This window comes from Dipodomys ordii, unplaced genomic scaffold (genome assembly GCF_000151885.1).
Source record: "Dipodomys ordii isolate 6190 unplaced genomic scaffold, Dord_2.0 Scaffold8, whole genome shotgun sequence".
Taxonomy (NCBI): Eukaryota; Metazoa; Chordata; class Mammalia; order Rodentia; family Heteromyidae; genus Dipodomys; species Dipodomys ordii.
The window spans coordinates 33,409,714-33,423,090 of NW_012267224.1; the positions used below are offsets into that span (position 1 = coordinate 33,409,714).

General features: G+C 32.6%; 1 protein-coding gene across 1 annotated transcript in view; it reads right to left on the minus strand.

Annotated features, from left to right (window-relative positions):
* Positions 1–740: 740 nt before the first annotated feature.
* Tecrl (trans-2,3-enoyl-CoA reductase-like) overlaps positions 741–13,377 on the minus strand; it is a 72,526-nt gene continuing 59,889 nt past the window's right edge. Inside the window, exons 9-12 of the mRNA XM_013008988.1 lie at positions 9,510–9,567; positions 3,609–3,694; positions 2,061–2,106; positions 741–1,239 (exon numbers count right to left, since the gene is read on the minus strand). Of these exons, the coding sequence (XP_012864442.1) occupies positions 1,112–1,239; positions 2,061–2,106; positions 3,609–3,694; positions 9,510–9,567 (318 nt within the window). The 3' untranslated portion in view covers positions 741–1,111. The remainder of the gene's footprint in view (positions 1,240–2,060; positions 2,107–3,608; positions 3,695–9,509; positions 9,568–13,377) is intronic.

A 13,377-nucleotide genomic window follows, 5' to 3' on the forward strand; every position in this document is an offset into this window, starting at 1 on the left:
AACTTTCCTAATGAATTTGGCTTCAAACCACAATTTCACAGATCTCAACTTCCAGAATAGTTGAATTACTGGCCTAAGCCACCAGAAACCAGAAGTAATGAAGATTTAAAGGACAGTTTTCTTTTCGTGAATAGTTGGCTACATGTATCTTAATAGCAGATGGTTACTTGGTAAAAACATGCTTACTTTGCAAAAATATTTTGCCATATTTCTATATCATTTAAGAACTTCAATGACAATATTTTATAACACATGTATTTAATCTGACAACTGGAAATCATTGTTAAGCAGTGTTAATTTCAAAATAGACATAGAATTTCCTTCAAAATTTTACTTTAATTTTTATAATGTCAATCACCTTTAATGTATGTATACGCGGTCACATAAACACTTAAACAAAACAACTGGTTTGCAAAAACTAAACATTTAAAACATTCTGTATTCTAATAGCTGCATAATTTTGCCATATTATATATTATAAATGTATATATTTCAAAACATATGAATAATTTATATATGGGTATAAATGTATAATTTTATACATGTATAAATTATATATAATTTATGAGTGTAAACAAATGATTTACAAATGCACATTTCAAAATATTTCAAATTAAAAATATTTAATGATGCCAAAATAAGAACTGAATTGTTATAATATCAAAATTTTGACATAAGTAGATGATGAATAAATAATAAACTTTGAGTATTTATGAAAAATTCACTTTTAATGTCTAAAATTCACAAGAAATTAACTAATAATACAAGAAATGTAACACTTTAGTGCATTAGACCATAGAGAAAAAATTGATTATCAACATATTATTTGAAATTAGTACTATTCAAAAAATCTTAACTTTCAAAAATGTTCATAAATTTGTTCAAAGTTCCAGTGCTTATTATAGTCCCAAAATTATTTTTCATTGATTAACTGTAGCTTCACTTTCATTACTTTAACTATGTTAAATTTGGATCCATCATGCAATTGTATAATTTTTTCAGTAAGAACATTGTTGTTCATGAACTATCACAGCATTATAGCCAGTCTTGACTCTATGATTGGGGAAGTCATATATTGTGTTTCTGGATATGTTGGGAAAACACCTTTTATTTACAATAAAAATGGAATTATTGCTGATTTCCTATGCACGTATGAATTGAATTTCTTCAAGTAAATCTTATGTTTTTTTTGTGCCCACAGAGACATCTGGATACTCATCAGAAGTGTAAAAATCCCAACTAGAAGGGAAAAAGAGAAATAATTACCCTTCTAAATTTATATGATGGATGCAATAAAAGGGAATAAATATAACTTATAAATACTTCTCATGTTATATAGATTCTTGTCAATTTCTTCATATTCATAAGATATCATCATATGTTCAAACAGTATAACTTGAATAAACATAGAACATCTAGAAGAAAATTTCCATAAAACTCTACATCTTTATATCCCACTATTACAAAAATAAATAATTTTTATGAATGCTTACAATCACAGTCTTTCATATATATATGACTCACCCAGGAATTTTCATGACATACACAATGTAATAAACCACATAATGATTCAAAGTTATTATCAAAAGAACAACAATGAATGAAATGTATCTCTGAACATACAGAGAGATCATTCAGTTTAACTTTCTATTCTGTTTTAAAATGACTGGTATTAAAGATGACCTTCTCAATTCTCCCTAGGCCAACTTTTTTTAGATTCATTGGAACACAACATACACAGCCTGAGCATATGCAGAAGCAATCCATACTGAAATGCATAGATAACATTACTTCTTTCCAACAAAAATCTAAGTTCTTAATATATTTGATTTATGTTTCCTTGTTGAGTTTAGACAATAATTATACAGAAATAAATGGTAAATATTATCTCAATACTTTAATATTGGTAAAAAATCAACATCAAGATAAAAATAAAAGCATAAAATCATTTTATAAACATTCTAACTTTTATCTGTATAGGGAACTTATTCCAAGAAAGTACTTCTCATAAAAGTGCATGTCCACCTTCACTTAAAAATTATAATGTCAATAAAGCTTACCTGGCAGTGTTTGAGTCATTATTGTAAAACTAATCCATGATCCAATCTGTGAAAATAAAAGAAACAGGTGAATGAAAATCAATCGTGAGTTAACATATTTGAAGTTAATCTAGTGACTTTTTACTTATGACCTTAAATAGACAATTTTAAAGCATACACATTGGAAAAGCTATATGTAGAAAGAAATTTCCAGAAAAAACAATGTGAAAGTAAAACATATGAAAGTAAAATTTGAAATTGTATCAAATAAGGCAAAAAAGAGCATTAAAACTTTTGATAAATATTGAAATTCATAAATATATCTTGGGTTCTGGAAGCTTATGGGAGGTTGAAATTGGTATGGCAGTAATTCCAGACTAGTTCAAGTATATATATACACAAGACCTCTCCTAAACCAATGGCTGGATATGGTGGTTGTGTCTGTCACCCCAGTTCTGGGAGAGGCTAAAATTGGGTAGATCTTGGCTTAAGGAAAAGCTGGGCAGAAAATTAGGAGATAGCATCTCAATAGAGAAAGTTACATGTGGTGACAAATAGCTGCCATCATAGCCACAACATTAAATAGGAAGATCAAGCTGAAACTGGTGGCTCATGCTTGTAATCTGTGGCTTAAGTGGTAGAGTGCTACCCTTACACAAAAGGACTCAGGTTCTCAGTTTGTACCCAGAACAGGTACACATACACAAAAACACAGAAGTCCAATTAGGGAATCAGAGTCATAAAGCAAAACCTTATCTCAGAATAACTAGTATAAAAAAGGAGCTAGTGGACCTTGCTTTTAATCCTAGCTCCTCAGGAGGTCGAGATTTGAGGACAGCTGCTCAAATCCAGCCCGGGGAAGAAAGGTCATGAGACTTTTATCTCCAATAAACCACTCAGAAAACAGGAAGTGGTGCTGTGGATCAAGTGTTAGAGCGCGAGTCGAGCTGAAGAGCTGAGGGATGCACCCAAGCCCAGAGTTCAAGCCCCACGACCGACAAAACAGAAAAAGTGGGTGTGGTTGAGTAACTGCCACATAAATATTGAAGCCATACGTACACACATGCAAAGGCAACATTTCAAAATATTTTATGGCAAGGTATTTATGAGCAATTTCTTCTTCCTGAAGCAAAAATTATGGCTAAAATACATTTGCATCCATGTTTTTGATAAGAATTGACTTTATATTGTTGATCTTGCATTTTTAGTGTAAATCTCCATATTTTTCATTTATATTTTGCCAGATCTAGGGCTTGAATTCTGGCCCTGGGCATTGTCCCTGAGCTCTTTTTTGCTGATGGTTGGTGCACTCTTACCACTTGAGCCACAGTGCTGTGAATAATTGGAGACAAGATGGAGACAAGAGTCTCACAGATATTTCATGCATGGGCTGCTTTTTGAACTATGATCCTCAGATTACAACCTTGTGGTGTCTAGAATTACAGGTAAGAGCTAGAGGTGCCCAGCTAAGGTCTTCATATATATTTTACATATTAAAATATGATACATATAAAGCATATATATTACTATAAATTATCAAATACTACTTTACAGATAAATATGACATACCTCATAAGTGTAGTTAGGACATGAAACCAGGAAAAACATCCATGTAAGAGGGTTATAATTTGGACTTGGGAAGCAAGCATTATTTCCTTTTAGAAAAAAATAATCAGTGATGTTACACATTGAAAGTTTGACTATATGCTTATTTTACACACTAGATAACGTGTAGGCATAAATTTATAGCCATCTAATTTATAAACCGAAAAGAAATCTACTTTCAAATGTTTTGAGCTTTTTTATTTTCAAATTTATTAAAATGTTATGAGCTTTTCTTTATTCTCATATTTATTAAAAAGAGCTTGAAAATTCAAACAGTAATGTTTTTCATTATTTTCAAATGTTTATTACAAAGGTAATGTATAGAAGGTTTACAGTTACACAAGTGAGTTAATGAATGCATTTCTTTTTCAACAGTGTTACCCCTCCCTCATTTTCTTACAGATTTTTCCCTCCTGATGCCCCAAATTGTACTGTTCATTTCCAACATAGTGTCTAATGGATATCCTTACTGAATTAGTGCACCCCTTGTCCACCATTTCTGAGTTTCCCCATCACCTCCCCAAACCAGATAAACTTACATACAAGACAAAGGGTACAGAAATTAAAAGAAAAGAAAAGAAAAAATAAGTGACTGAAAGAAGGAAAAATCCAGAAAAATGAAACAGAACAGTTCAATGAAAAACCTCTTGTTTCCATGTCTTGGAGTTCATTTTGATAAAAACTATTTTATTTGCATATAACCATTGAATCTTTTTGAACCTATCCTATCCCATTTAATATTTGATACTTGAGCCAGAAACACAGGATGTAAAACAGACAGCCTCTTCAACAAATGGTGCTGACAGAATTGGCTATACATGTACAGAAAACTGAAGCTAGATCCTTATATATCACCTGCACCCAAATCAATTCCAAATGGATCAAAGATCTCGAGGTAAGAGCAGACAACCTGAAAATATTACAGAAAGGGAAACGGAAACACTAGGATGCCTGGACACAAGGTGAAACTTCTAAGTAAAGACACAGAATCACAACAAATCAAAGAATGACTATATAAATTGCATTGCGTCAAACTGATGAGTTTCTGCATGACAAGGCATATACGTAGCAAGATAAATAGAAAGCCCAGAAAATAGAAAATATTGGCTATGCATCAGTCAAGGGTTTTATATCTAAAATATACTTAAAGCTCAAAAAATTAATCCTCGCCAAAACAAATCCCCAAAGAAACCACAGCCCAATTAATAAATTTGCTAAAGACTTAAGGAGAAACTTCTCAGAAGAAGAAATTAAAATGGCCAATAGACACATGAAGACATATTCAACATCTCTGGCCACTAAAAAAAAAAAAAAAGAGAGAGAGAAAAAAGAAAACAACATTGAACTTCTTTATCACTCCACGTGGCATGGCCATTATCAAAAAGATTAAAATAGCTGGGCGCTAGTGGCTCAAGCCTGTAATCCTAGCTACTCAGGAGGCTGAGTTCTGAAGATCGCAGTTCAAAGCAACCCGGGCAGGAAACTCCGTGAAACTCTTATCATCAATAAAAACCACTAGAAAACCGGAAGTGGCGCTGTGGCTCAAGCGGTAGAGCACTGGCCTTGAGCTGAAGAGCGCAGGGACAGCACCCAGGCCCAGAGTTCAAGCTCCAAGACCCACCAAAAAAAAAAAAAAAAGACTAACAATAACAGATGCTGGCAGGGATGTGGACAAAAGGGAACAGTACTACACTGTTAGTAGGAATGTAAACTCATTCAGCAACCCTGGAAAGCAGTATGGAAGTTGCTCAAATGAGTAAACATAGAGCTTCCTTATGACTCAGCAATCCCACTCCTTGGCTTTTAAGAACTGATCAAAAACCAGCCACACCAAAGTTACTAGCACAACCAGATTCAGTGCAGCATGGTTAAGATATAGAATCAACCTAGATACCCCTCAATGAACAAATAGAGCATGAAAATATGGTATATAAATGTTATATACATATGTATAAATGTGATGCACACACACACTCACACAATGGAATTCTATGCTTTCATCACAAAGAATCACATTGTCCCACTCATAAACAAATGGAAATACTTGGAAAATATGATATTAAGTGAAGCAAACTATACCCCAAAAAGCATAGGTTTCATGCTATAAGCTTTGGACTTGCATCATATTGTCTAACCACCTCCTGACTATTTTATTAAAAAAAAACACATCAGATACATGGAGGCAATCATTTTCTTAAGATTTATATAAAATAATAAATATGATTATTTTGTATATATTTCTAGATGTAGCTGTATTTCATGCTAAAAGTACAAAATATGTTTTGATAATTGCATGTATCTTCAAAATCCTCTTTGCTATCAAAATGCATGTGTTTGATTAAGATTATTAAATACTTCAAAATAGTATTGATGTAGTTAAAATCCAAAGCGAATTTTATAAGAATATTATTTAAATCAGAAGAGTCCGAAAAATATGTCATAAGAGTATTAAACTGAATCAATATAGTTAATTCTGAAATGCCTTATGAATTATGTCTGCTATAAAATCAGGAATATTATTTACAGTTCTCATCATGTTCAGCATATTGTCACTTAATTTCTATTTTTTGTTTTCCCCCCCTCAGGAAACAGTTTTGAAAATAAGCAATGATTTCAAGTTGAACTTTTAGCTGTGACATTTGTAAAGATAAATATGAATTATAAGACTGATGTTTTATTCACTGTACTAAGGTGTACTCAGAAAAAAAAGCACTGAAACTCTTTTAGTTACAACACAAAAATCATAATAAAAAGTCACTGGGGTAGAAATATCAGCATAAAAACATATACAAGTACTCTGTAGATCTCAGCACTACTCATCTTTAAGAAAGAAAAAATATGTATGGAATTTAATGCTACTAGTACTGCAGCACATCTAGGTAATTAAAGCTATTAATCTATTAATTAAAGTGTTCACACATTACTCAAAGGAATAAACGGTTGAGAAAACTATGCAATTTAAAGCTACTGATTTTCAGAGATAGAATAAGTACACAGGACAGTCTGAGATATTACCCCCTAGATTCTGTTTTTCATCCCTAGAAGTGGGGAAAAATCAGCACTATACAAATTCACATTTTTAACTTCTTTTTAAAAATATTTTTATTGTACAGATACTATACAGAAGGGTTACAGTTACATGAGTAAGATAATGAGTACATTTCCTATGGAGCATTATTACCCCCCTTTGTTTTTCCCACTCTATCCTTTCCCTCCCCACCTTACCAACTCCTCCCTCCCCCCACCTCGAAATTGTAAAGTTTGTTTTCAACATAGTGTCTTGTATATCTCATTATTACAATGGATCAACCTGTATATGATGAAGTTAAGTGCAATTCACATTTTTGTACATGTATTTTTCAGGTTAAATACTGACTATGTTATATGTAAAGAGACATATATGTATAAAAAGTAGGTTGATTATTTTCATTGTACTAGCATACAAGTTTATTGTGTATTACTAAATAGTACCATCCATCATTATATTTTTTTCAAAATATAGTTTTAATACAATATATGTTAAATGAAATAATAGAGTATTCATTGCATTGAAATCTTATATAATTAGGCTTCATCCCTAATTATATTGATAGATTGACTGCTTTAAGTAGTATTGCTTGAAGAAAGATCTCACTTGTCATCCTGGCCCCCTGAATACTGCTTATTGAAGAGAGAGCAACCTATGCCAACACTACAATCCGTTTTTGTTTTAATTAAAAACTTCTCTTGGATCAATATTTTAAATTGATGATTCAGTTCAGGACAGTTACATGAGTAAGATAATAAGTACATTTCCTACGTAGCATTAATACCCCCCCCTTTGTTTTTCCCCTTCTATCCTTTCCCTCCCCACCTTACCAACTCCTCCCTCCCCCACCTCGAAATTGTAAAGTTGTTCAACCTCTCTTTAGAATGTTCTGTTCTTTCTTTGCAGACATTTATTGTTACTGTTAATCTTTGAATGCAAACATGATATTTTCCTCTTTATAAAGTCATTTCTTTACTATCATTGTAATACTTATCTCCATCCTGCGTTTCAAGGATGCAAGTTGGAGATCAGTATAACCTGCATTCATGAAAAATCATTTGCACCATAAGTCGGCAAAATGAGTGACTGGTGAATTCCAGGTATATCACTCACAAACATGTCTGTGGTGAGTTAGGAATTATGATAATAGGCAGGCATCCTATAGTTGAATATATTCATACAGTGCTACAAATACTTGGAATGATAAGCATAGGAGAAAGAACAAACTAATCAGGATTGCCAGAATGAACATTAATATGTAAGTGGACATGAAATATGTGTATCAATTGCGTATTTGATGGAAGGGTTAATAAACAATTGAGAAATAATGATATTGTTCCATTTGAAAAGAAATGGGGGGGCCTGGGAGGAGGGGAGGGAAGGTGCTGGCGGGGTGGGGAGAGATGGGAAAAATGGGAAGAGATAGTAAGAGGAAACAAAGGAGGAGGCAACAATGCTCAATAAGAAATGTACCCATTACCTTGCTCATGTAACTGTAGAGTATTTTCACAAATAAAAAATAAAATAAATAAAATAAAGTACCCAGAAAAAAATGATTAAGAACACTGAGCTAAGCGATGGGAAGGAATGTGATTGGTGAGAATGTTCGAAAGGTGACAGTGATCAAGATACGTTTTATTTATAAACTGCTTTGTCAAGTGGCATCTCCTTTGTACAGCTACATAAAGATAAGAAAGAAAACATTTATAAAACAAAGAAGGGGGTAACAATGCTTGATAGGAAATATAATCATTACCTTATTCTTGTAACTGTCATCCTTCTGTACAGTATCTTTACCATAAAAAATTCACAAAGGTCTATCAAAATCAAATACAGGGACAACAAGGAATATGCCATAGGGAGAAGAACATACAAAAATATCACTTAAAAATAACAAAGAAAAACCTCCTGTATCCTATCTCTTGGCATCACCTTGTATGGTCAAATGTGCATAACTTTTGAGATTTTTCTGCTCATCTGATAAGACTGTCCTATATGTATTCTAGATATTGCAAATAGGGGAAACCATGGGACCTATGTTTCTTTGGGTCTGGCTTACTTCATTGAATGTGATTTTTTTCCAAGTCTTTCCATTTCCTAACAAATATAATGTACATTAATCATATTCACACAGTCATTAGAACTGTACAAGAAGACCCAAAGTTGACCATATCTATTTGAAGTTTGCAATCTTTCATTATGTACAGTAAGTTATTGGAATTCCCAAACTGACCTAAACTGTCAGAAGTGTTTGAGTCAGTAAATTATATAATTAGCACATTTTATAGAGATAATTAAGCAATACATTGCCTTATTGTCAATGTTATGTTACTCAACTTAGCTAATTTCAGATATCTAAAACAGGAGTTTTGTCTAATATTTGCATGGATGGCATGGTGATATCCAAGTGCATTTCATTTTAAAGGAAGTACTATGTAATGCATTTGATTCAAATATAGAAAATAGGAACAAGCTGGGCACCGGTGGCTCAAACCTGTAATCCTAGTTACTCAGGAGGGTAAGATCTGAGGATCATGGTTCAAAGCCAGCCTGGGCAGGAAACTCCATAAGACTCTTATCACCAATAAAACCAGTAGACAACCGGAAGTGGCTCTGTGGCTCACAGGGTAGAACACTGGCCTCTAGCTGAAGAGCACAGGGACAGCGCCCAGGCCCAGAGTTCAAGCTCCAGGACCGACAAGAAAAGAAAAACAGAAAACAGGAACAAAACTAGAAAATGTTTCTGTTCTCATTCCAACAATTACTAAAAGTTGTATAGCTTCATAAAATAATTATTAACAACTTCAATCTGAGAATAAAAAGGAAAAGAAACTAACCTGTGTGATTTGGATGAGCTAACATCACATTGATGAAATGATTCCCAGCTTCACAAATCTGTAAAATATATTAAATATTTTCAGTGTGATATTTCTGTTCTTATTAAAATATATTGTAAACAAATATAAACCCAATTCAATATATTAAATGGAGAGATTATATATGTAAATATACATATATTATATGTGTATATTATATTCTTATACTATAAATGTATTAGTATATGTATATAGTTATATACTATTATATGTATATATTAATATAATATATGTATCTATAAATATACATATATACATGTATATGATTATATACATATTATATATATATTATGATATATAATAACTAAGAAGAAATTTTATGACAAGCTGTATGTGGGCATATTAAATCCAATATTACTAATCATGGTAGGTTACAAATTACAAAGATATTTTTTGACTCTCTTTGATAACTAATTCAATATGCCTCATTAATTAGAAGGTGCTAGCCAGACATACTAGTGCATTCCTGTAATTTCAGCTTCTCAGGAAGGGGAAGTGGGAACACAATAAATTCAAACCCATCCTGGGAAAATTTTAAGCAGACTTAATTCCAAAAATAAGTATAAAACAAAATGATTGGGGTGTATGTCTCTGTTAGGCCCGAGGCCATGGAAGCATCATAAACACTGGAAAAAAGAAGAAAAGGGATCAAAAAACAAAGGAAGGAATAAAGTAGGAAGGAGAAAGGCAGCAAGAGGAGAGATAAAGGAGACAAAAAGGAAAGGAAAGAGAGACAGAAAGAGACAGAGAGAAGGCTATTCTTGTATATAATTAGAGTTTGATGTAATGACACAGACATCTGAAAGATATTTTTGTGGGATCTCTTCATTATGTATGTTTTACCAGTAATCCCTTTCATAGGGCATTATGATTCACCAAGATCAAGGGCTTGCTACCTACTCCTGGGTCTGCTACCTACTTCTGTCCCCAATTCCGAACGTGTGCTATCTAAAGTGAAGAGTCACATTGTTTGCAATGCTTACCTTACCTGACAACACATTGGTTCCTCACATAAGGACTGTTATGGATAAAAGATTATGACACTCAGTAATCATTATTGCTTAGACTTAACTTTTATCTACAGTAAATCCCCAAGTGGAGCATATTATTGAAACAATTTCCAAATAGTCTTTTAAAACATATGCAATTCCATTATTTTCCTTTCAGTTATTTCTGTGTGCATTTGTTCAGATATAGTACGTTCTATATGCTTGAATTTCTGAATGACTTAAACTAGTGAATAACAGCATATATTTTGACATATTCAAATAGGAAAGAAACAGACTGAAAGGGATTTATCACCTCTTCTATTATATAAAAAGATTTATTGTCTTTTCTGTTACAGAAAATGATTTAACACCTATTCTGTTATATAAAAATGCCACTGAACCAGTCATCTTCAGGGGATTAATTCAATTAATGTTCAATTTTTATTTGAAGAGCCAGGAACAATGTAATTACAAATTTCATACCAAAAATCATGTATTGTAGTTGGAGGTATTTTATATCCTAAATTTTCACAAAAAGGGCAAAGTTGAATTTTGGATATTTATTAACCTACATTGAGCAAATTTTTTTTCATTGTGGTATTTTCATACATTCATACAATGAATCCCAATCAAAGTCAACATGCACTTTCTTTTAAAATATTCAGGGTTCGATTCCTCAATATCACATAAGCAGAAAAAGGCGGAAGTGGCACTGGCTCATGTGGTAAAGTGTTAGCCTTGAGCTGAATTGCCGAGGGACAGTGCCCAGGCCCAGAGTTCAGGCACTATGATCACAATATGACATACATACATATATATTCAACAATTTTTATTATTCTATTTGCATTCATGTGAATAAAATACTTCAAGCATGTTCATCTTTATTTATCCCCACTATTAACCCTCCTCCATTCTGCTGGAACTCAGCCCCCTGCAGAACCTCTATCACTTTCCTAACATTCTTCATTTATCAGTGAACACTAATTATAACGAGGGATTTCAGATGTACATATATGTTGATAATGATATCTCTTTTAACTGCTTTATCTTTCCCTATCCTTACAACCCTACTAGTCATAGCTTTCATTATGATTCTTTATGCCATCTGTTTATATACTTGAAATTTATTTGAAATCCTTTATACTCCATCATTCTTTTTCCCTCTCCCATTCTCTTCATCCCTATAAACAGTCCCAAACTTAGATTCATGATCTCTGTCTGTCTGCCTCACCACTCTCTCTCTCTCTCTCTCTCTCTCTCTCCTCTCTTCCCCCCCCTCTCTCTCATTGTGTGTGTATATGGCTCCATGAATTTGTATGCCCTTTGAATCTAGCATCCATAATATAGGAGTAAAAATATACCATTATTTCTGGTATTTGAAGAACCTTTCTAATGATATCTCTAGTTTTTACACTAATTTACATTCCCATCAGGAGTGTATAGCATCAATGAAAATATTTGTTTTTGTTTTCTTGATGATTTCCATCCTGGCTACTTTTTGAAATGCCGTCTTAGTGTAATTTTAATTTTTATTTCCTTTATAGCTAAGCATGTTGGTCATTTTTTCATGTTCCTATCAGCCATTTTGGATTTCTCTTTCTGAAAACTGTTTTCTCTGTTCCTTTTTTTAAATTTATTTTTTATTGTGAAAATACTGTACAGAGGGGTTACAATTACATGGGCAAGATAATGAGTACATTTCTTATCAAGCATTGTAGCCTCCTCCTTTGTTTCCCCTTCCCATCCCTTCCCATCCTCCCCCACCCCCATGTTTTCTCTGTTTCTTAATTGGATTATTTGCTCATTTGAAGTTTAATTATTTGAACTATCTTTTTACTCTTTGGGTTATGTCTTGGTTCTGGAGATTGTTTTATTGCTGTACAGACAGTTTGCAGTAGTTCTACTTGACTACTCTTCTTTTTTCCTCTTGGGGAAATTCAGAAGTTAGAAAAAAAAAAGCTAACTATGACTATAACTCCCAAGGTTTTACTTATGTGTCGTGTATTATATTTAAAGTTTCAGGTATTACTTCAAGTTCTTTGATCTACTTGGAGTTCAATTTGATATAAGGTGAAAGATAGAAATCACATTTCTAGTCTCTCATAAGAAAATAACTAGTTTTGCCAATATCATTGGCCAAATAGGTTGTCTTTTTTTCCCCCACATGTTTCTGTATATTTTGAGGTCATTGGTCAAAAATCTGATATCTGTGGTGTTTTATTCCTAGGCTTTCTATTCTTTGTTCTTCAGGTCTATGGGTCTATAATGGCTGTTTAACTAATTAAAATGACCTCTTCTTATTGTCTCATTGTTCTCTCCCTGGAGTGTAATTTGAACTTGGACCTTGGGATTCATTTGTCATTATACTTTATCTTGAGATTGTTTATGTTACTCACGGTCTTTTATAATTTCACATGAATTTTGGATTGGTTTTTCTGTTTCTGTGATGACATTGTGGGTTTGATGTGCATTGCACTAATCTATAGATTGCTTTTGGGGGCAGAGCCATTTTCATGATATTAATTCTGGAAATTTCAGAACATAAGATATCTTCCCATTGCTTTTTATCATTATGTAAATCTGTATGCAATGTGTTTCTGATACATTTTTCATTGCATTAATTGATAATAGTCATTTCATTCATTAAATTAAGATAAAGAATCTACCAAACATTTCATTCTTTGTTTTGATTGAAGGATCACCTATTTTTAATTTCTTTGTAACAAAAATGATAGTGCCAATGGCAACAATAATCATAAATTATGTTTCATATTTTCTTACATTTGAACTTATTTTTTGATTTGTGAATTGGTTTTAATTATAGTATCTGATATGTATTC